General features: G+C 37.7%; 1 protein-coding gene across 2 annotated transcripts in view; it reads left to right on the top strand.

The window, feature by feature from the left end:
- Positions 1-25,621, top strand: part of LOC150091054 (natural resistance-associated macrophage protein 2-like) — a 91,013-nt gene that overhangs the window by 5,993 nt on the left and 59,399 nt on the right. For both annotated transcript variants that reach the window (XM_090381435.1, XM_090381426.1), the window contains exons 2-7: positions 6,891-6,920; positions 8,868-8,983; positions 15,569-15,691; positions 16,998-17,224; positions 20,022-20,160; positions 21,806-21,961. In XM_090381435.1, the coding sequence (XP_090237561.1) occupies positions 6,896-6,920; positions 8,868-8,983; positions 15,569-15,691; positions 16,998-17,224; positions 20,022-20,160; positions 21,806-21,961 (786 nt within the window). In that variant the 5' untranslated portion in view covers positions 6,891-6,895. The remainder of the gene's footprint in view (positions 1-6,890; positions 6,921-8,867; positions 8,984-15,568; positions 15,692-16,997; positions 17,225-20,021; positions 20,161-21,805; positions 21,962-25,621) is intronic.

Below are 25,621 nucleotides of genomic sequence, written 5' to 3'. Positions count from 1 at the left end.
ATATTCGTGCTTTTATTCGTCTCTCTCTCTCTTTGTTCCTTTTATCATTTTGTTCATCTTGGTCAGTTGTTCAAAATTCAGATTCCTATGTTTTTTTACTCAGAAAAGATTAAACAGTTGTGTTTTGAACTCAAAATCTTTATTTCAAGGAGCTTTTCATCAGATGATATATTAGTTGCCTCTTGTGTTTCGTCAGAAAAGATGAAAAATGGCCGACCACAAATTTCCTTCGTTTTTGAGGAAACCAATCCCGGATTTAAGCATAGAAAGCATTCACAACTTGCAGAGACAACCAACTTCAGTGCACCACATGTTGGGAGTTGGGAGGACACCTCCCAACATGCTAATCTGCGGCTACGCGTTATGTGCGAGATGAGTACAGCGCTTTTTGAAAGCACTTGGAAAATTTGTTATAAGAGAATGTTTCTCTTACAAGTAACCGAGTTTCTTCATTAAGAAAAGACCTGAGTACGAGTAGAACGGGTAGAAAAGACCCGAGTTCGAGTGCCTTCATAACGTAAGGTATATTACGTTATGAAGGCACTTTTCTCAACGTGGCTGAGTTAGTCGGTCTCAGGCGAGGGTAGCATGGTTTTTCTCCCGGAAACTCGGGTTTTTCGTCCAGCAAACAGAAAATCGACCTCAGAACACACGCGATTTACAAACAATATACACAGAGCAATATGACACTAGTCGCTGATTTTTCTAAAGCACAACAACAACAACAACAACAACAACAACCATGACAGGTGCGTATTCAAATGGAGATGCTCCATTTGAATACGCACTGCAAGTAGACTGCGCGGTTGGACGAAAGCAGGCCGGTGGCGGTGGGATCATGGTTTAGGGGATGTTTTATGGACATTACAATATCCCTTCATCTCCATTGAACACACACCACCTCGAGATTCTACCTTGGCATTGTTCCGGACCAAGTTTTACCCTACAGGGTGACTGTGTATCCAGATGGCATTAGACTCTTTCAACAAGACAATACTCTGTGTCACAAGGCTCGCATTAGCAGGAATGGTTCGAGGCTCATATAGAAGCATTTCATGTGCTCCCCTAGCTTCCAGATTCCCCCGATATCAATTCTATCGACCATTTGTGGGATGAGGGTGAACGCAGCATTCACCAGTGCCTCGCTCTGTTGCCGAATTCCAGTACATCCTTCTGTCCAGCTGGTCCAGGATACGTGTGGACACCTTCCGCATTCTTAGAGTCAATGCCACGCTGGGTACAAGCTGTTATCACGCGCTTTCTATTAGGTAAGTGGTCATAATGTTTTAGGCTCACGAGCGTATAAAAATTGCCCTCTTATTCAATGTGTAGTTCGCTCATATTCTTAAATTTCTAGTTTTGCAATAATTATTTTTTATGCCAGGCATCTGCAGAAAAATGGTTGAAACTCCGTCATTGTTTGCATGTTTCTCGTACCATTTTAATCTAAGGAAAATAAAAGTTCGATTGAATTTTTTTTTTTTAAATTAACTCATAACAGTAATCACCAGATTTACTGTGATTTAATAACAATCTTTAAGGAAAGAACAATGAAAATATTTTCTTCAATATTCTTATTGCTACCAATTGATTTTGTGTTTTATTGCTGTTTAATTCTTATTGGGTTCTCCGGGTTTAGTTGATTCTGTTCTGTTTCCTTGTGACAGTAAAGCGGTTTCTACATTTGTCTGGAAAGTATTGGGTATGAATCCTGTCAGAGACTGGAGAGATTCTTAAAGCTCTCTTCAATCAGAGCTGAAGTTGGCCGACCTCTGGAAGTTCTCTCGTAAACGGTTTTCAGCTCGAAAAATATGCAAATCAGTTGAACACCGGTGCACATATTGAAGATCACATCTAGTACCATATGAACAACGGTATTATGAAGAGAGAGTATGCAATGAGCTAACAGCCTTCTCCTCAAAAAAAAAAAAAAAAAAAAAAAATCCTGTATCATGATGAAGGATGAAAGAACTGACTGAAAATATTAAATGCGCTTCCATCTCCATTTTCTCCGAGAAGTTGCCCAGTCCTATTTTATTTTTGAATATTAAATTCGTCTGGTAGACCTAGATTGCCTACAACCATTGGTCTGAAAGGATCATTTCCTAATCTCGCGGCACCTCGGTGAAGGATCTCCTCTTCTGCATCCCAAGGCGTGATTTATAGGAATGATCGGCAGATAATCTTAGACCACTCCATATAATCCATTTTCTTATTCTAAGAAAGGACCCGCATTCATTTTGTGTCAATAATCACGTAAGAGCAAAAAATAATGATAAGATTGCACCTGCAAATAAACTTTTATCTTGTGTCAAAGATTGTTTAAAAACTAATAACGATAAGAATTAACCTACACCAAAACAGAGAAGTTACACCGCTTCGTGCTCATTTTCCTTCCCCCCTATTCCGATGAAAGACAAGGCCCTGCAAAATTTAGTTGTACTGGCGCTAGTGTGATTTCGAGAAAGACGGACAGACACAGACTCTTCGAACCATATAATAAGATGCAGTTATCGTATATTTTATAAATTCGCAAATGATCAAATAATATACAGGTGGAGGAGATTGGGCCATTCTAGAATTTAGAGTCCTAGAACTCTGAATTTAGTTCTTTAAAACCTTTCTTTTTTGGGAGTGCAATAAACGACGAAATGTAGATCATCTGGTTCAGCCTTAGCACATTCTTCATCGTACCTACAATTTACAAGTGTAACAATGAATCCAGTGTTTTGCAAATTGTTTACAAATTATGCACTCACTTTCATTTGCTATAACTGCTGGAGGAATCAGATTTTCAAGATCCATAGATTTTTTTTTCCAAGTTCAATGCAGTTCATTAAAGTGACAATTAGATCTGTTTGCTTCTCCACAATTATTTCTTTTACGATTTGTTTTTGCAGCTTTCTTTTGGTAGCTGTGTTGCTTCTATTACTAACATCTAGCACCTTTAATATTTCTTCAGTCTATTTAGTCTTAAGCTTATCATCGTAATTTTCTTCAGTTTGTGGTTGTACGTTGAATAGATAATACTGTCAGATCTAATATATTATGTAATGCATCTTTCACGGATTCTTCACTTCGAGAACTCCCATTGGATCACCTTCCTGTAAATTTAGACATTCTAATCTTTCTACCTGCAAAAATAAATAAAATACCTATAATTAATAATACTTTTGAAGTTCTTTTTTTCCAGGGCTACCTGAATAACAAAGTTAACGTTAAATTCTCAGCATTCAGGAAGGGCCATGCTATTTCTGAACCCTGGTAGTGGATGATCTGAAGATAGTAAGAATCACCTAGGTGATAGATGATCGTTTTCATCTGCAATATAACCGCTTTTCGTAATGAAGAAGTGAAGGTTTAATCTATAGAAAGGATTTGCTTCCTCAATCTCTTCTACCAAGTAGCACCACACTGAGATTTATCAGGTATGCGCGTACTGGACGCAAATACAAAAAACACAAAAAGCATCGTACTCCATATTGATCTGTTTCCTCTGGACAAAATAAATATCCAAGTTTTTATTTGGCAAAACTAGAGTTTTTGTATAATATGCAACGCTAATATACAAAGTATTTCAAGTAGAACTAAACAGTTGGTAAAAAAATAATAATAAACTTCACTAGAAAGAAAGAGTTGTTGTTGTAGAGTTTAGGGGCATCAGCGACTTAGGCGGTCGATTTGCTATTTTCTGGAAAAACGCCCCGAGTTTCTGAGAGAAAAAATCATGCTGCCCTCGCCTGAGACCGAATAACTCTGCCAAGTTGTGATAAAGGCCAAGAAAAATTGCTCGCGTCGTCGTTGGGATTCGAACTCAGACCTTCTCCACCCAATGTGGGAAACATGCCGATTCTACAAACTGAGCTATCAGGTGGGCAGAGAGAGAGAGAGAGAGAGAGAGAGAGAGAGAGAGAGAGAGCACGAACGAACTTCAGAAAACCCTTGTATTTAGCAGTGATTAGCACCATCTTGCTTCCACAGCATATAAAAAAGGTCTGATTCGAATCCTTGATACTGTAGGAGTTTTTATACTTTTTTACACCTTAACCGAGTTAGTTGGTCCCAGGTGAGGGTAGGCATGGTTTCCACCCGAAAACTCTGGTTTCTTAATCCAACAAAACAAGGAAACCAACCCACAATTTAAAGTTGCAAATCACTGTTACTTCATAGCCTTAGTTACCTCGGCACAAAAACTAATGAAAACAAGACAGAGGAAGAGAATCGAAAAACCTCATTGGCAATGATCTGCGTTATTATTAATTTACACTGGGCTACCACATTATTAGGTACACCCCTGTTGTGCACGCAAATGGTTTGTCCCACAACGTTGCAAGTCACATGACCACAGTTATGGATATAAATGGAGCAGAACAACCTTTCTAGTATCAGTTAAGCGTACAAACCGTAGCAAGAATGGGGAAAATGAGTGATCTAACGTGGCATGGTAGTAGGTGCAAGATGTGCTGGACAAAGCATCTCTGAAACGGCAGTTCTCATGAACTTTTCACGCACAACAGTTTCAAGGGTGTATCGAGAATGGTGCAACGAACAGAAAACATCCTCTCAACGGCACTCCTGTGGAAGAAAATCGCTTGTTGATGAGAGAGGTCAGAGGAGGATGGCTAGAATTGTGCAAGCAAACAGACGAGCCACAATGTCGCACAACATGTATTCTGACATGATGTCGCACATCATGTCAGAATACAACCTTGGTGCGCAGAACAAAATATCGCAACGGACCACTAGTCGCACTTTGCCGCGAATGGGCTACAACAGCCGACGGCCACGTCGCGTACCTTTGTTATCAATGAAGAACAAGAGAGCACGCCTCCTGTGGGCACAGCAACACCAGCACTGGACTATCGAGGATTGGAAAACGGTTGCTTGGTCTGACGAGTCGAAGTTCCTGGTGCATCATGTTGATGGAAGGCTAAGAATTTGGCGAAAACAACATGAATCCATGGACCCGTCATGTCTGACGACTACTGTGCAAGGTGGTGGGGGCAGTGTTATGGTGTGAGGAATGTTTTCTTGGCACACGTTGGGCCCATTGATACTCATAGATTCATGTCTGAATGCCACATCGTACCTAAACATCGTTGCTGACCAAGTGCATCCGTTCATGTTGACAGTTTATCCTCAGTCAGATGGTTACTTCCAGCAGGATAATGCGCCAGTGCACATAGTGATTCCGAATCACTATGGAATGGTTCCAGGAACATGACAATGACTTTTCTTTGCGGCAGTGGCCCGCTGAGTCTTCGGATCTCAATCCTATTGAACATCTTTGGGATGAGCTGGAAAGGGCTGTTCGCTGCAGGCCTCAAGGAATTGCGTGACACACTCATGTCTGCATGGTACTCCATTCCTGCACAACGTTTTCAGCATCTTGTTCAATCCATGCCTAGATGAATTCAGGCTGTTGTGAAGGCTAAAGGAGGCTCAACACGCTACTAGGTAGGTGTATCTAATAAAGTGGCAGCACAGTGTATACACTACGGCCAAAAGAATACAAACCTTTGTATTAATACAGTCACAAACAGAAGAAATGCAAGTAAATGGGAATAAATGGAAATTGATAACAAAGAAAACTGTGACGTTGGTTGGTGACGTGTTGGCTCATTGAGTATCAAGACTACACAGGCTGTTAGACTGCAATAATCTGAAGCCAGAATACGGCAAACGTATGATATATATCGGACTTTGAAAACGGCCTTACCGTGGGTGAACGTTTAGCAGGAGCCACAATTCAAGAAACGAAAGACATAACTGGTTTCTCAAAAGCATCCATCTCAAAGATTTTTAATGAGTGAGATGAGGAAGAAGGCAAGCGTTCTTCCTCATCTCAAAGGCGTAAATGTAGCAGAAAAAAAAATAGTACTTCAAGAGCGAAGCCGTCGTACTCTAAGGAGGACTAGGGAAAAGTAGGACATTCAGTATGCAGCAAATAACATCTGAATTCAACCGAGCCCAGACTGCCATGTTTTAACCTGAACCATGTGCAAGGAATTGAAGAAATTGGGTATTGCCATTCGCCTGCCTATTCGGAAGCCACTTGATTCCAGAGAAAAGCAAAAAAATCCGCTTGCAGTAGTGCTGGGAACGCTGTGATTAGACAGTAGAACAATGGAAGAACGTAATATGGTTAGACGAATCACGATGCACTATTTTGCGCTCGTGGTAGGTTGAGAGTGTGGCGAGAACCTTACGAAGCGATGGACCCTGCTTACATTGTTAAGACAATCCAAGCATCTGGAGGTAATATCATCGTATGGAGAATGTTCTGTTGGCACGGACTGGGTCCGTTGATACTGATGGAAAGTCGAATGTGATCCAAGGAGTACCTGGATTTTGTATTAGATTTACTGCACCCTGCAATGTTAACTTTTATCCCGAAGTTGATGACCGCTTTGGGGACTACAATGCAGCAGCGCATCGTGCCGGAATCGTCCAATAATGGTTCGGAGAGCGTGACACGGAATAACGCCATCCTCCCTGTCTCCCAAATTTATCTGATCTCAATCTCATTGAGAACGTGTATATGTTGGAGAGAGAGCTATTCGGCAATGAAGTCTCCTTCCTTCAACTTTGTCGCAGCTACGCGATATTTTTCTGGAAGAATGGTTACAATTAGACTAAAACTCCTTATAGAATCCATGCTGCACCGCACACTTGCTGTTATTCGAAAGAAAGGTAGCCCGATTCGATATTGAACAAAGGTTCGTATTTTTTTGGCCAGTGTATGTAATTTAATGTTACTTAATAGCGATTTTCGCGAGTGTTAGTTTATAGAAAATGCTGTAGTATATTTTGTATTTTTACAAAAAGCATAAATAATCAAAGAATAAATTTTAATTGTTTATATAATTAAGGAATTTGTTCCCTTTCAGGTATCATGAACACGAGGAGCAACAAGAGAAGTAAGAAACTTTTCTTGATTTTTATTAATAAAGTATGGTGAAGATTAATTCATTAAAATTGATGACAGAGTTGTGAGACATGAGGTAAATCGAAGATGCCAATGGGATACAGATGCTGCAGGTGATATATTTTAATAATTTATTAGCAGAGGATACAAATCGCCACAGAGATGAATATGTCTTGCCTTTGAACAGGAATTTTTAAAGATGAGCAGGATTTCTCTGTATGTACCCATGCTCGCGTCGTGGGTAGTAAATGGATGGCCTTGTGCCAAGGCCATCCATTTACTACCCACGAACTCGTGAATTTAATCTGCCCATTTCCGTTGTTGTCTTCCTGGTTTTCTTTTAGATCCTCTTGGGTACCATTCCGTCATTTTCTTAGTCCATCTGTCATCATGTCTTCGAGCTATGTGTCCTGTCCAAGTTCATTTCAGTTCTTCCACATCCGTTATCCGTATCTTACTTAGAAAATTGTATTTTACAACATATGTGACCATAAGTGTTTTAGACCTTACAGTGTCAACGATTATTTCCTAATTTCCTGCCGTTTTTCGTTTCCCCTTGCCTAATAAGATTTCCTGTTATCTCATTTTGAAGATAGTTGAGAGTCCGCATCTTCTGAGTTTCAGTTCTAACTTCCATTTCCAAATATTAAACCTTTAGCTCGGTTTTTGGTTGTTCTCCGTTAAAAATATGGGTTGCTGCATAAAATCATTACGAGTACTTCGCCATTCCTCCGCGACATTTCTGTGGATAGTGCTAGTTGATTGTTATAGGGTTTTAGGCGTATCAGCGCAGTATATATTGTCTATAAATTTCGTGTTCTGTTGTCCATTTTCCTGTTTTATGGACAAAAAACTCGAAATCCGGGAGAAAAATCGTGCAAACCTCTTGCCTGAAAAACGACTACGCTGTGAAAAACGAGTATAAAAAATTCTGGATTCTTTGACTCGACTCGAACCTTAGACTTTTCCAACCAGTGTGGGTAGATTGGATGTACTACTTGGAAATATTCAAGAAGGCAAACCAGAACATCTCCTCAGGACTTACTGCTATTATTTGGTTATGCTGCTGTATCTCATAAAATTCCATTACTAGTGCTACTTCTTTCAGGTATGAGTACATTATAGTTTTAAGTATTAAAAGTATTTTCTCTTCAGTAGGTATCAAAATTCCAAATCGTGCTACAGTTTCTGCTAGAAAGACTATTATTGAAATACGAGTACGTTTATTTTAATTAAGTAATTCCATTCCTTAAAATGCATTAAAAGTAATTCCATGGCTTAAAATTTTGTCAGAGGGTTACTGGTTTCATTTCTAAACTACTGAATTTCGAAAAATGCGTATAAAGCATTTGCAGTTATTTGGAGTGTTGGAAATTTTTCTGCCTCTCTGGGAACCGACTTGTGCTCCTCAAATGAGTTTACCTCAATCACTTTGTCTTCACTATTTGGGTGCTGATGTTTTGCCGGTTGCCTTCAATTAGGGTTTTAACATTTATACCTCAAAATTCGATAAATTGTCGGCTTAATCTAGAAGGTGATGACTAAATTTTTTTTTTGTTTTCTTTGAATATTTATGAACTGGAAACGTGTAAAGTCCTGGAATTGATGAAGGCAGTGAATCTTGGCCAAACAACACAATCAGATCAGAGGTGTACAAAGAGCAAAAATAATCTCTGGAGAACAGGGGTGTTACTTAAATTTTAAGAAAGATTATTAATCATCCATGAATATGCGAACCGCTTTATATCACTGGATAAAAATTTCGCAGAGCAAACGATTATTTCCTAATTAACTTTTTCCCTTTCTCGTAGTACAACTTTAAAATGGTTAGATAAACTGTAATTTCGGAAACTGAAAAAGAATGTGGTGATTTATCAACTTGATAAAAGGGTTTAACTCGACGTAATAAAAAGTTATTCGTTTATTTTCTTTCCTTTAGATGAACATGCAGCTACGTCGATCAATAACCCTGCTAATGAACGCACTCCTTTATTACGATCATCTCCAGATGATATTTACTTTCAAGAAAGGATTGCTATTCCAAACCGGGAAAATGTAAGTATGAATGCATATTTAAAATGTCGCCTTTCTAATAATGTTTTAGAGCAGAAAGCCTGAAATTGTGTAAAATTCAAACTCCGACATTGGTTAGTGCATTTGGATAATTACTACACAGTTGATTTTTTTAGAAAAACCGCAGTTTGCACCTGCGAGACTAAAGCATGTACTATGAACTGTGTGCGTGCGTGTGTTAAACGTCAAATCAACTAAGGCTATGAGGCGTCGGTATATTGTGTCTCTAAACTGTGTATATTCTGTGCTCGATTTGCATATTTGCTGGGTGAAAAGCCGAGTTATTGGGAGTTAAAATCATGCAACCTTCGCCTAAGACAAACTAATTCAGTCACACAATGCGAAAAAAGCAAATTCCTCGCGTCATTGACTGAACTACGAACTAAATCAGAAAAAAAGGTTATTTATTATATTAAATTGTCATATGAAATAAAACAGCTTTAACTATATATAACGTTCTGCATCCCTATTTAGTTTCCATCCTCTTATTTATCGACGTTCTCTTGCAATTTACATCCAGGTATTCGTATTCTCATTTCTGTCCCTTACAGTACAACAGGCTTTACTATTGACCTGTGGACCCGTGTTTAAAATATCAATATTCCGTTCTTTCGCTGGTTAAGTAATCTTTTCGTTCCAGCTAGAGGAATTTTTATGGACTGCATTTCTCACACTGTGGCCAAGTTAGTCGGTCTCTTCCTAGGATCGCAGATTTCTCTCTTGGATTGAGTTTTTCTTCTGGCAAATAAACCATAGAACAGCTTTTCGACATGATATTCTGGAATCCCATAGACTTTGTGAAAATTCTAAACAATCCAGCTCTTCCGCCTTTCTCCTTCCCATCAGAATTATTGTCCGTTTTATTTTCTTACACTTCTTATAGATTTTGCTTTCCAATATTAGCTTTAGGGCAGTGATGATTCACCATCACTGCTCTAGAAAGAAGGGACCTACAAAATTTATGGGAACCTGTATGACTATGCGTCCGCCCTTCTCAACATAACTTCCTTGATGGGCTGTTTGTTAGTGACACTTCGCACTGGTTAATTAAAATATGAATTTCGCATCAAGTAGCAAAACGATTTGCAGTTCCTGACCTTAGGATGTTACCAGGAGCTGACTGGTAATAACAGTTATCGGAAACATGCCGAGAGAAACTGAGTCAGAGGGACTGCTGCCCCAGTGACCCAACTACATTAATGAAATAAAAAAAAAACAAAATAACACTACAATATAATTATCTCTCAGTTGTTTCCTCTTTTTTTATTTATTAACGGCTTTCTTATTTATTAACAGATTTACTTCATAGCGATTTATTAATTGTAATTAATAAAATAAAAATAAATCTGAGCAATATGTTGGTGAGAGAAAATGGTACTGTATTTACTCTCTCGTTCTATACGAATAGTCATAGCCATGTTACATTTAATTTAACACTATTTTTATAACTTATTATTTTCATTTTCTCACCGAAATATGAAGATATTTTCAGCTTATATACATTTGTTCGTTGTGCTGTAGCTGATTTGTTAAGAACCATTGGAAAATTTATAACGTAAGAGCTTCTTTCACATCCACTTCGCTGAGCACCTGCCTCTACGCTCTCAAATCTATTTTGCAGTTCATTCACTGTCCCATCTCTCCCTCTGCATAATGGCTACGTTATTTTCAAGGATATTTAAGCTTAGTTCCGCAGGCACTAAGTTCTTTATGATCGATATATCACTATAAAAAACAATAAATCGATAAAAATTTGCGATCTGTTTTAGGGTCCAAAAATGGAGCTTTCCATGTAAAAATAAATAAGAATAAACGATACGCACCTAGTAAAATGTTTATTCGTTGAAGGCTCGTGTCTGCTTATCCTAATTTAATTTGTTTATTATTATTTATTATTATTTTTGTTATTTTTTTACCATTCCGAACTCCATAGCTATTTTCTGTTTCAAATGGCAATGACTCCAAGACCATGGAGCTATGACCGATTCACAATCGAACATGTTTATATTGGTGCTTTCTGAAAAGATTCTTTTTAAGCTTTATGCCTATTATATTTCATGTGCAATACAAAAAGAATAAATCTTAAATTGAAAAATATTAAGAGTAATAAAAACTATACTTCTATTTTTAATACTTTTAGTTTCTTAAGTAAAAAACTAAAAGTTTTTCGCCTTGAGAAAGCAGTTCAATTAATATGGCTTTCTCTTCATAAAATATGTTATCCACCCTAACAAGAAACTGTAAATGTTTAAACTTCTCGGGCAGATAATGCTATCTTTATTCAAGAGGAGAAAGCACAATTAGTTTTATAACCGCTCTGATATATCAGCTTGATAACCACATACAGTAAACCGAGATGAATTCAGCGGATCTACTTGGTGAGCAGAGAAATCATACCCATGTAGTAACATTTTATTATATTGCTTTTTCACCTTCCCATCTTCCAATAAACTTACGCAAAGTACTGAATGATAACACGCGTACATTTACAGAAAACTGAAAGTTAATCTCCGGCCATGTATGGAATTCAAAGTTCAACTAATTCCAAGGATCTCTATTTTTATCGTGAGAGAGTGATAAAGGATTTATGCCCTACGTTTATTGCACGCTTCATATCAGTTTCCATGGGACCCAGTTAAAATTAAGTGGAATTACTGGATCATGTTTTATTCAAATCACACCAAGAGCGGTCCACCTATCGCTGGCGCTTCCATCAACGTTACTAATATTGTGGCATCTGTTGTAGATTACTGTAGGGTAATCTTCGTTTAAAATACATTAATAATATATAAATAGTGTAAGTGCATGCAGGAATTGATTAAAATTAAAACTTAGAGTAGCCCAGAATGAGTGGTTAAGGCACTCACTTCAGAAGAAATGAAAACATCAGAATTCTAAACTGTTTGGTTCATAAATCCCCGGTAAGAAACTATTGATGTAACTGTTTTGTAGATCCATCGAGCGATAAAGAATTTAAATCTTCAAATACAGAGATATGTGAACATCGCACTAAATGTTGGTAGATCACAGTAATTTTAGAAAGAAAGTTAATTTGTATTTTTCCAATTTCGTTTGGGTACATTGAGCACAAACATGCAGTGTGGGTTTATTTTTTAAAATTCTCCTGACTGGATTCGATTCTCTTCCCCTTATCCAATTACATCGATAATAGTGAGGCTCAGACCAAAAATAAGTCGGGCCTGTGTGAAGATATTTGTGAGATTATAGGAAAGCTATTTTATGTATTTATGAAAACTGTTCTTGAGTATACGTTTAATCACGATATTGGCCTTGAGTTTCGCATCAACAAATATTAATCATTTATCATCCGAAAAGCTTCAGCCAGGAATCAAGTTTATGATATTGATCACAATTTAAGGATTTAATTTTTAAATACGAAATTAAATAACTTATGCGTTTATGCAAATGAAATTTTCAATCAGGATACTATAAACATGATAATAACAGCTGAACTAATAGTGTAATGTATAGAAAAGTCTGGTGTGTAGTTTCGTTACTTCAAACATTCGTCATTAAATCCCGACGTAGCATTTTCACCTCTCTCTCTCTCTCCAACTATTCCTTGATTGTTTTGACAAAAAAATCGAAAGAATGATAGAAACCAGGGATATAAATGAAAAAGGATGTCACCAGGAAATCAATTTACTGATTAAACTGGAACCTTATTTTTGACCTTTATTGACGTGGCAGCAGGATGCTTTACGTTCTGCTATTTCCACTTGAATTACAAATATCGCAGACAAGTCGATCACCAAATCCGGCTTACCTCCTGAAAACGTAAAATGACTTCTTTGATTACGTGTTGTAGAAGTATATTAAATGTGAATAACTCTTAACATTATAACACGTGTCCCAAATATCATTGAATATACCACTTTTCAAAAACGTTTATTGTTGCCAATTTAAATCACCATTCTCTATAAGCCGAGAGTCCATATCTCAGGAGTAGACCTTAATTACAGTATTACCAATATCAGTAAATGTTACACAACAGACCCTTATTTTTAAATAAATGTTTGTTTTATTTTATTCAGTAACAATAACTACACATATCTTTATTTGGTAATAAAAATTTTAAACATTGGCTTTATTGAAATATATTTTTCTCAACTTGGTCTGCGCTTGGTAACAGGCGAGACTGTTTTTACAGGGAAGTTCAAGAATTTTACTCATGCTATCAGGTCAGTATTAGGTTGGTAGGAAAACTAATAGCTTAAAGGGATACACAGAATAATTGCCCCACTTTATTTGGATGGTTTCTGTTGATGATTCTGTTCAGGTTGCTGACAAACTGAATAGGCGTTTTGTATCTGCATTAATGCACGAGGAGTTCTTTATGGAAGGGAATGCCAGTAGTTCATCAAAATTTAACAGGAAACTAAATGATTTTGTGATGACTGAGAAGAAAGTGGAAGAGAAATTGTTGAAGCTTAACATTAAAAAAAAAAAAGAAGACACCTGGGGTGGATGGGAGCTATCAAATTCTATTAAGGGAGACAGAAAAGGAGGTAAGCCATAATTATGAAATCATCTTTGGATTCAGAGACGATCCCTGTGGAATACAAATGTGTAAATATATCCCAAATTTCCAAAGGAGGATCAAAAGGTAACATGAGTAATTATAGACCTGTTAGCTTAATTTCTGTCCAGGGAAAATTATGGGGTCATTGGTTAAAGAAGTAATGCATTAACATCTAGACAGGAATGCAATTATACTCAGTCAGAGGATGGAATTTTTAAGGGGCGATCTTGTCTGACCAATCTGATTGAAACTGAAGGAACTGGGTGGAAAAATTATTCTGACATTACGTACTAGGATTTCAGGAAACATTTTTGATATTGTTGCACATAAAAGACTGCTGTACAAATTGGAGCACTGTAGCATTAAGGACAAGTTCCTGTTATGGATAAAGGGAGGGTTGAGTAGAAGAAGACAGCGTGGTAATCAATGGCGACTTTTCTTCGTGGACTAATGTTATTAGTGGAGTCCCCCCAGGATTCTGTGCTGGGCCCATTGTTGTTGTTTTATATATTTATTAATGAAGCTTAATATATCAGCTTAATCGCTAGGTTAACAGATGATACAAAGGTTGGCAGGGTGGTTAAAGACAGTAATCAGAGTAAAGTATTGTAAGAAGTTCTAGAAAAATTAGGTAGATGGACTGAGAAATGACAGTCGAAGTTTACACAAATGCAAGGTACTGCATATGGGTAGCAATAATCCCAGATTAACGTTGTGGTTGTAGTTGTTGTTGTTGTTGTAGGGTTTTAGAAGCATCAGCGACTAAGGTCATATTGCTTGTAAATTGCTTGTGTTCTATGGTCAGTTTCTGTTTGCTGGGCGAAAAACCCGAGTTACCGGGAGGAAAAACCATGATTCTCCTGCTGAGATCGAATAACTCAGCCACTTTGTGGAAAACATCCATAAAAATTCTCACGTCATCGACGGGACTCGAACTCAGTTCTTTTACACCCGTTGTGGTAAGCAAGGCGATCCTTCCAACTGTGCTATCCAAGAGGGCATTCCCCCCCCCCCCAGATTAACGTACCAGCTGTATGGTTCAATACCCAGGCTAGTGGAAAATTAAAAAGAGCTGGGATAATTGCGTAGTCATATATGAAATTCTTTGAGCAGTGTAGACATTGTGCTAGGGGAGTTCATGGGGTTGTCCATGATACACAGTAATTTTTATAGTAGGGAAAAGGAGGTGATTATTCAATTGTACAAGGCAATGGGTAGCCCGCATCTTGAGTACTGCACGGGTCTGGAAGCCTCATTTTAGGAAGGATGTGGATCTGTTGGAACGAGCGCAGAGAAGGGCAAACGAAAGGATTTGAAGAACTGCAGCCTTTCTACCAAGAAAGGCTACAGTTCTTCAAATTTCAGCTTCTTGAGACCATGCACAAGCGGGGTGATATGACTGAGGTGTTTAAGGCGTTTAATGGATTGAGTAAGCTCAATATTGATGGCATTCTTTTTTGTGCTCAGACTACTCACATGAGGAGAATAAATTTCAATTGTGGAAAGGTGGTTGCAGAATAGATATGCAAAAGTTTGTCTTCAGCCAGCGGGATGTTCACTGTTGGAACACACTTCCATCTATTGTTGTGATGTGGGCAGCATGAATAAATTCAAAGAAGAACTTGACAAATTATTGGTGGGGATCGACAGGTGATGTGGGGACGATTTTTTTTTTTTTTTTTTTGGCTGATGCTTTATAAGTTTGATTCCTTGCATTATTTCCCACTACTGATACTAATACTATATTTGAAAATGTGTGCTGGTAAATGCTACGAGTTAGTACTGCAGTTGTAAGTTTAATATTATTTAAAAAACACCCACGCGGCAGTCTTTAAATCGGGTAAGATTTAAAGATAAACTTGTTTTATTAAAATAATAAATTAACTTTAAATATTAATTATATTATATTATATTAACTTGATTTCATCTTTATACATTTCATCAGGAAATTATAATGATATGTTGAATCAATCTGCTTTTAAGTTAATGCACCTGATCAACTAGAATTTTATTTTTAATTTCAGAGGGCCTTCAGCTTGAGGAAACTATGGGCGTTTACAGGTCCAGGTTTTCTGATGAGCATAGCCTATTTAGATCCTGGAAATATAGAAGCCGATATGCAGACTGGAACCATTGCTTCTTATAAGGTATGAAAAAAAATTAGAAATCATTTCTTTTTATTTTTGAAGTGAATTTGATTGACATACTGGTCTGTAATTTTTTGCTGGAGATGACTCTCCTTTTATTTTTGAAGTGAATTTGATTGACATACTGGTCTGTAATTTTTTGCTGGAGATGACTCTCCTTTTGTATAACCGGGGAGATAAATACCTTCTCTAAATGATTAAGATAAATAATCTTATTAAATATAATAATGGGTTTACCAAAATGGATGCGTTAAAGATAATACTATGTTAAAAACGGGAACGTTGCTTCCCATTTTAACCCATAGTATTATCTTTAACATTTCTTCAGGAACGTTAGAAAAGCTGATGAATATATTGTATCAGAAACTGCTTTTCTATAATAAAATAGACTTCCAGATGAATCTCTATTATGCATAAACTGACCAAAATATTAGAATCCTTGCCTCAGTATGAGAGGGAACGATCTCTTAAAATAATGACAGCTGCTTATATATTGGACTGAACCGTTCCTGTTACTGGAAGGTATCAAGATGGATATTATATCACTGGGACTTGTAATTTATAACGTGTTTTATGGTAAAGAATGCAGCCTAACTAAGTAATACGTTCAACAGTAAAAGAGAAAAGAGAATTCGCCGGATAGTAGTAACTTTTATGGTCGCAGTAAGATACCAAACATACAGTTCTTCCCTGCATCGTCTTGTTGATGAGAATGTTACTGCTGAACACAGCAGTAACATTAACATTACAGCGATACGCATGTTGCGAAATAGCCTTGAACAATACTGTGCAGTCTCGTTGTTGATGTGAGTGTCTTGCCAGAATTTTCCACACAGGAACCTCACTGGTTTTCCAAGTGTTACATCTCTTTGAAATTAACTAAATCTTACCAAGATAAAAACAGTGGTGATGGGGTGATGGCCTTATAATTTTTTTGTCAAATAGTAGCGTATGGGTACGAATCACCTTTGAGCATTGCCTCTTCGCCCTCTCGTGAATTACAGAGATGTGAGCTCAAATCTCCCTTTATGAAGGTGCGTTTTGTGACATCAGTTCATTCCTTGTTCATTCATTCGCTTCTCTTTTGTACACAGAGTGGCAAAATATACGTTTTGATAAGAGTTCCGATCTTAATATTGATTATTTCCGATTATTCATTGATATTGATTATTGAATATTGATTCCGATCTTAATAATGATTTTATATAACTCGAAGAAATTTATGATTGTCAAATTGTCTGCTGCTACTGTTTTCTGATGAAAGTATGGATATCCTTAATTTCATTTTATTTTTTCCTTGTTTCAGTTGTTATGGGTTGTCATGTGGGCCACGTTTTTAGGTCTGCTAGTTCAGCGACTGGCTGCCAGGATGGGAGTAGTAACCGGTTATAATCTAGCTGAACTATGCTATCAACATTATCCAAAAGTGCCTCGTCTTCTGCTCTGGATTATGATTGAGATCGCCATTATCGGTTCTGACATGCAAGAAGTAATAGGAACAGCAATAGCTTTTTCTTTGCTTTCAAGTGGAAAGTAAGTATAGACACAATAATGCTGATATCTATTTAATATAAAAATTCTGTAAAATTGTAAACCACAAAAAAAAGTTGTTACAAAACTCAAGATACGAAATAATCAGTATTTAAACACGAATCATAATGTAATTAAAATGCACTTTAGTTTCTGTCAGAGAGAGACACAGCAGAGAGGGAAGGTCTTGATGTCGCGTAGCTCTTATTCTTCCGTGTTAGCTCGCGTGTTTGCTAAACCATTGATGGCTGATAGTGCCCATACTTGCTGTGTTGAGCGATAAAGCTGTGGTGGTTAGAGAATAAAATTTAACTTGTTGTTGGCTGAAACGAAAGTTGATAAATCGAATTATCAGCTATAAAAGGATGAATAAAATCGCAATCTTTACATCATCGGCTTTATCTCGAATGACATGGTAGAAGGAGTGACCATAAAGTAATAAGACTGATTTTATTATGTCGCTTCTATAGAATGATTGAGCAATATTGTTTGGGGGTCACTCGTTCTAACCTTGCTAACCTGTTTCATCGTGCTTTAGCAATAGTCAACAAAAATCGGATTGACATTCAACAGGTTGCCCGTGGAAAAATGTTACCTATTCATTTTTTTTCTTGATATAAAAATTAATTGGTTGGTTTTCTGTGAATTTTCGCCACATCGAACCCAGTTTATATCATTTATTATGTCTCTGTATGTGTTTTTCAAGTTCGTCAAATAATTGCCGATTATTGATAAGGCGTGTTCTTTTAATGGTCCCCACAAAAAATAATCCAAAAGTGAAAAGTTCACGAAATTTACCGGGAAATGCTTTTAAAATAATGTGCAGTCCAAAAAGTTCTATCATATTCATAACTGGTTGCAGGTGGCACAGTATTTTTTCACTTTCCGATTTTAATTAAGCGCATGAGTTCTTCAAAAGTGTGTGGATTCACACCACCAGATCCAGACTATTTTGACTGTTTATCTAACCAGACAAACGAAACCAGGCCTCGTTTCATTACGTGTCAATCACAGCCAATTGTAGTATTCCATCATCGCACCTTTGCCAGGTTATTTCAGTTCGTGAACCACTTGAATGCGGTATGCACATAAGCTCCATTTTTTTTAATTTCCCCAATGAAAACTGGCGCTGCTGTTTCCACTTTTTGACTTCGGAGTATTCTTGAGTGCATCCTGAACTGCGGTTAGTTTTTTGTATATATTAACATTTGTTTAGAATAACTGTTTGTTGTGAAAACAACTTATCAAATGATGAAAGACAGAATTACTAGGCACCTTCATATTTGGAAATGATTTTTGGAATGACAACGTCACTTCTCTAAAGGTGAAGATCTGAACAACGGACGCACGCTCTTCTTGGATAAAATTCAAGGTGCTCTGTCTCCGAAATTAAAACGGTAATAAGAATTGGTTAATGAATGAAGGACCCCTCTACAGGTCCTACCCCCATTGCTAACAGAACAGTAACTCACACATATTCGTATAAAATTTCGAAAATTAAAATTTGCATTTTAACTCCTAAACATAAGGGTTCGTTTTAAATAAATTATCCTGTATTTTTTATCTCTTGCTAAAACTTTCTGCTGGCTTCACTCATTTAAAAGTCCTCAGGTTTACAAACTTTAAAAAGATGGGGTCAAATAGCATGTAGCCATGGAAGAGCAATTTATTTTCAATTGTTTATAAACAGATGGGCTAATACTAATACCAATACAAATGATTACACTAATATATGATAGTACTGGTAGTGGCAAAATGATGCAGGGATACAAACTTTTAGCGCTGACTTGGGCAGCTGAGTTCTTGATGTATCCTGTTTAAATTCCTTTTAGGGCATCAACCCTTTACCCAAATAACTCAATTTGCTCATCAAAACACTAAATGTTCGCTTAATTTCTTATTTTTTGTATCAAGAGCACACAGAGGCATCTCCGGTGGCTCCCTTTCTCGCTAAAGGAAGCTCTGCAAATATATCAAAAGCAGAACAAAAGATAAACAATTCGTATTCGTAGGAGAACTTCCTTCTTTCTGTCAATTCTCACTGTTGTGACCTTTCTGCTTTGCTGCTCTAGCCTGAGATACGAATTTAGTTAATTTAAAAACTGTAGCGCTATAATATCACCATGATTCTGATAGACAAGCAAGTACAGTAATAACGCTGCACTGTTTCAAATTACTACAGCAGTATATACATACTGCGTTATGTTATAGCATTATAAAATTTATAAATTACATACTTTATAAAAAGAAAAGAATTACAAAACGAGTAAAATCGTGCTTATATCGATATAATAACACAAAATTATCTCCTACTTCAAAAAAGCATGAAAGAACTTCACCTTCTTAAACGCAAATAACTTCACTACAAATCTGAAACAAAAGCTTTTCAACATCCAATAAATTTAAGCAATAAAGTCTACTCAGCAGAGCTCAGAAGTATTATCCACGCATTAGCTAGCGCTGCTGTCGGTTACCACACTTCCATTTGCACAGCTAATAGTGATTTCGATTTCATATAATCGAGCGAAATAAGGTGATTACTGAGTGCGCTGTAAAAGTATCCATAGAGAAGGGAAGGATGCACTTTTCAGCAACTGATGAAGAAGATAATAAACACGAGGAACATTCCAGGCTGTTCCAGTGCAATACGTAAACAAAGAGGTCTCCTGTTAGTTTTCCATGATATAACTGTATACTTTCTCTTTAACTATTCCAAAATCTTCTCTGCATACTCTGTGTTTTTTCTAAACTGTTTTTTCCCCATTTATTGATAAATTCCTTTTTTTTTTTCCATCTCTAGGATTCCTCTATATGGTGGCGTCCTAATCACTGTAGCCGACACTCTTACTTTCCTCTTTCTGGACAGATACGGACTCAGGAAACTGGAGGCCTTTTTCGGCTTGCTCATCGCCATCATGGCAGTTACATTCGGATACGAGGTGAGTTTGTGCTTTCTCATCGATGCCTGCTGAACATGTTCACTCTCACCATTATTCATTGGAATTCTGGCCGAATAAGTGGAGCGCCACGAATATAAACAGAAATAATAAATAAGTTTTTTTTTTCTTTACTGTTCATATACATGTAGATCCCTCGTTCCACCTGATGAGAGAATTGTAATCAAGAATGCAGGAACGTCGTTAACTAACCTGGCAAATGAGACTGTTTAGGGCCAGAATACTTTTATCCTGACTGACCAATGTTGTTGTTGTTGTTGTTGTTTTGGGTTTTATTGGCACATAAGCGACTAACCTGACTGACCAATAAACAATTTATGAATCATACAGGAACATATTGATATTATTGCAGTGATTTATAAAATTAATTTACTTAAAGTTTCTTGATTTTTCTTAAATCGGCAGTGGCCATAATTGAAAAACAGTATAAATTTTGTGGAAGAAAATGCCTGATCCCCAGATGCTTTTCAAAAATGAAACTTGAAAACTGCATTAATTTTTGTACCTGTGATTTTTAATTGTGGTGATCGGAGTCGCTGCTTTCACCTAGAGAAAATTACTGTTCTCTTTTTTTTTCCGGCCCTGATCGACGAGATAGTTTGTGGGGAAGAGGGCTGAAGTCCAGTAGCTCATTCTCTAGGGGCGCCCCTGATTGTACATATTACACGCATTCTCTACCCAATACCTCACAGGTTTGTCAAGCGCAAGAATAGCGCAGAACAACCAGGTGGGATCAGCAGAGTGGCACCTAAATGGGAATGTCCTATATTGTATTTAAAAAATAGTTGAGTGCGATTTAGGAAAAACGAAAAAGAAGTTAAACAAAATAATAAGTTATGTTTATACTCCGGGACGCCATACCGAACCAGAGGAGTTCGCAAGACAGAAAGAATACAAGAACATTGCCGTATTCAAGCTCGCGTGAATGCTGAATACGGCAACGTTCTTGTGCACTGATGTGCTCTCGCGTTTGACCACTCGGCTACGGCGAGGCAGCTGAATCTTGGGAACACCGTGAAGATGGTTGATTCTTGGTTGATGGTTGATTCAGCTGAATCTTGGGACCACTGCCTTCTTCGTATCTTCGCTCAGTTTGAAGTCGGATCTCTTCGAACTAATGGAAACTAACAAATCGACGAAACTCTTCTCCTGAAAAATAATAAATAAATACATAAAATAATAAATGGTGGTCTTCTTTTCTCAAATATTAAGCACATCGTTTTGACTAAATGGCCTGGTAACGAAGCTTAATGATTTTATTGAAATGGTTATCAGCCTGATAATTTGAAATGGAATAAGGCCTTTAAGTTCAGAGATGTCTTTCGGTCTCTAAACACCATCGCTTTTCATATGGAATAGGCACAGAAAGAAACCTTTCTGTTCCTATTCCAATTTCTCAAAAGAGATTACAGTATATACTTTGCAGTTATATATTAATAATGAAGAATTTAATTCGGTTATCAGGAAATATAACTAGTTAATAATTTCAGTGTGATGAAATCAGTAAAAACAAACAAAAAAAAAAAAAAAAAACAAAACCCTGCTAATTGAAATTGTTTATAACAAGTTCAGTTGACAAAAATGTAAACCATAACTGGAAGGTGAAGTTTTACTTATTATATTCTAGTATGGAGTTGTAAGGCCATCCCAACTGCAAGTGGTGAAAGGGTTGATAGTTACCTGGTGTTCAAGGTGTACTGCCCGAGCTCTTCTTCAGGCTGTAGGAATGGTAGGAGCCATAATTCAGCCCCATAATCTGTACCTTCACTCGGCCCTGGTTAAGGTGAGTTTATTTTTTATAGTTCGCCTAATTGTTCTTTTGATAATTTGTAAAAAGTCCCTAAACAGGATTAAATCAAATTTAAGTATGACATTAGCATTGGGGCAAGGTGTACAAAATGCAGGAATTACGTTTTCCGATGCTTCAGTTTCATTTCTAAAAAGGCGTTACTCTGCCCTTGGATGCGATTTACCATAGTCTACGTGAAATGTGGTTTAATTAAAAAATTGCGCCATTATTTTTCGAGAACATTTAAGTTCGGTTTGGATTCGAGTTTATTTATCAAAGTTCATTACAATGGCTTCCTAGAGTGGTTGAACTAGATTATTCAGTGTAATTATTCTTGATTAGTTCCATTCACTTTTTATCTGCAAATTCACCCACTTTTTAGTTTTTTTTTTTCTTTTACTTGGGCTTTCTGTAACAACCATTTCTCTGTGTGGTTCCTAATAGTTAAAAATTACTTCTGGTTTCCCAATCTATAGTTCATCCATGGTTTTGGTGTACTCTCGATTCAATAGATTTTTTTTGAATGTCCTCAAAATACTACGAATAACATTCCTGAACTGTAATAGTACTTCACTTAACTTTTACATCCAATTTTGAAAATAGCAGAACTTTAACTGAGGTTTGTTTTCCCTTCCCATTTGTCAGGCAACACCTATTCCACGTTGGAAGTTTGTTAGCTCTTAATCATTCCATCGGGTTTTTCAATTGATTACATTGATTTTCCTCAAATAAATACATTTATTTATTTATTCCAATGTAGTTCGATTTGTCACTTCCTCGATGCCTTAATCAGATCTCATTCTTCCTCCTCCTCGATGACTAATTTACAAGCTTACAGAGCTTAGAAACTGAATATCTGGAGGAATGGGAATCTGACTGATTTTGTAACCCATATCTGTAACCAACTTTTTTTGTAGCCGCTTCTTATATAGAACAACCCCCCCCCCCCCTTTGACTGTTCTCACCCTTTGCGAACAGTGCTTATAATCACACTATCCTCCCCACACCTGGTAGAAAACACTTTAGTTCGAATCTCGTCATGATTTTTATGAGCTTTTTTTTTTTTTTTTTTTTTTTACAAAAACCTGACCCATGACCGAACCAACACGACTGTGTTGGTTCGGTCTCAGGTGAGGTTACATGGATTTTATCCCAAAAGAAACTTTGGTTTTACGTTCAGCAAACCTACCGACGAATCACGCAATTTCAGACACATTATCTGACTCCTTACAGTCTTAGTTATTTGGCGCTAACATAACCTCACGTAAGCTATTCTCACCAGACGAGTCGCCCACCTTTGGACCTTTTTATAAAGGTTCAATTCTTTCTTCAGCTGTGCCCTCCAGACCAGTCTGCGCGGGTAGCACAGTTGTATGGTCACCGTCCTTCCCACACCGAGTGGAAAAGGTCCCGGTTCGAATCCCATCGATGACGCGAGAAACTTTAATGAGCTTTTTTCACTCCGTGGCTGAGTTAGTTGGTCTCAGGCGTAGATAGCAAGGTTTTTTCCCTCAGTCAGAAACTGGGGGGTTTTCGTCCAGATAAACAGGCAAATCGACCAGAGAACACACGTAATTTGATGTAATCATTTACAGGAGATCCTAATATATAATTTTTTTTTTTTTTTTTTTTTTTTTTTTGTGACCTCCAGACCCAGAAGCAGTTTTGCAAATTCGGTCTCATTACTCCCTTATATTATTTCATTTTTCCTAGATGCTAGTGATCATTATAACACTGTATAGAAATCTTCATGTCTGATTATATCAGAACAGCTAAATCTTTCTAAGGAAACCCTGTCGACCTTCATATTTCCTGCAAATTTCAACAGAAATCTTTATTCTTTCTTAGACATGGTTGAAGAAATTCAGAAAGCTTTACAAATTGGCATTATTATTACTATATTATTTCTGCCTGATTGGGGGTTCCACCTCGTGACGGGTATTACTACCAAGTACACAGGGTGGTTTTTATGTCTGGTGTTACTGTTGGTCGAGGAACTTTCTGACTATCCTACAGGTGTTCAGGATTGCGATTTTCTGGAGTTCCTTGTAGGTATAGGTATGTTGAGGATCTGACGGCTCCGGGGATTTCTCCCATCTCCGCGTATATTCTATGTATCGAGTGACAGTACCCTGTCTATGCCAGAGGTTTAAAAATAATGTATGGGTCATGTGGTATATAGTTTGTTATGCCCATTGTTCATCCGGCCTGTTGGCCGCCGGATCCCCAGTGGGACCCGGCGTTACCATACCTAGCGACGGGGATGCCGGCCGGGTGTACCAAGAGACTAATTATACTCTGGAAGGTCCTGCCACTTACTTTCCTGGGATTTCGGTGACTAGGACCTAAAATAAAGATTGGAGTTATCGCTGTTGATTTAAGTAAAATTGCATTTAGAAAGCGCTGCGTGGGATTTTACGCTGAAAGAACTATTTCTAGAGGGCCTAAAAGGTCGGGCAAAATTTGATGTGATTTAAATTTGGACATGTGGGGCAGTCGCTGTACAAGAGAAAGTGATGGGAAGGAGGGTGAAGACGGGGGGATGAAATAGGAAGAAGAGGGGTCGGATAGGAAGGTGACATTTTCAGTGGGACATGCCCATGCCCCACAACAGTGAAAATATGGGGAGGCGAGGAGAGGAGAAGAGCAAATACCCCCCTCCCTCCCTCCCCGAAAAAAAAAAAAAAAAACCGCACAAGGGAGTGCAGTTTTGGGTCGACAGTAGGCCATCCAAATCATCCTGAAGTCTTGTTCTTCTGTGGTATGGTGAGTTTTTTTTTTTTTTCTGTGGTATGGTGAGTTTTTTTTTTTTTTTTTCCTTGTTTGACCTCCTGCATTCTTTCTAGTCGGGTTGCCTTTGGTGTATTTCTATCATTGTTTTCCTTCTAGAAAATAGATCCTAGGCATATTGACTGAGTGCCTTGTAGTCCTGTTGGGTGTCTAACAGTCTGGGTTCTTGGTTGTCTGGGATATATTGGATTGCCGTTATTAGGCGTAGTCGTAGGTCGTCATCAAATCGCACTCAAACATTCCAGGACTTCGGGTTGCCACAGGGACCGTCCGCGTTATTTATGATGCCAGGTTGGTGAAGTTTAGCTTTAAACGGGCCGTGTCCTGTAAGGAGGAAGGTGGCATTTCGACCAGGGTGAAACCATGCTGGCGCCTTAGGGTACAGCTTGGTGACAGTGGGAAAGAATCTTCTGGTCACTGCATCTTTTTCTGTGTTGCTCCATCTCCTCTGCAAAATCTGGACGAGGTGGTCAGTGATTCTTCTCTTCTCATAGTTGCGGTCATTAGTGATGTCAGTGGTGAGGTCATACATTGTAGCCGATGGTAGAGCAGACCACAGCGGGTAGCTTCGAGATCCAGGGGCAGAACTCCTACCAGGACTTAGAGGGCAGCCGTGCTAGTCGTTCTAGTTGCTCTCGACATGGTAAGGAGGATGGTCCTCTGAATGGTTTCGAGGTTGTAGGTGTTCGCTGGGAGACCTGTTGCTGCTAGGCTGTTATATAGGGTCTTTGGCACCATACCTGTGGCTGACACGATGATCCGGATGGTCGCCACTTGTTGCATATGCCACATCTCTTTGATCTCCTGTCTTATTATTATTATTATTATTATTATTATTATTATTATTCAGTATATTAAACCAGG

Source organism: Mastigoproctus giganteus, chromosome 1 (genome assembly GCF_048544385.1).
Source record: "Mastigoproctus giganteus isolate SK-2022 chromosome 1, ASM4854438v1, whole genome shotgun sequence".
NCBI lineage: Eukaryota > Metazoa > Arthropoda > Arachnida > Uropygi > Thelyphonidae > Mastigoproctus > Mastigoproctus giganteus.
Note: the sequence above shows the minus strand (reverse complement) of the source record. Positions and strands in the feature narration are given on the sequence as shown.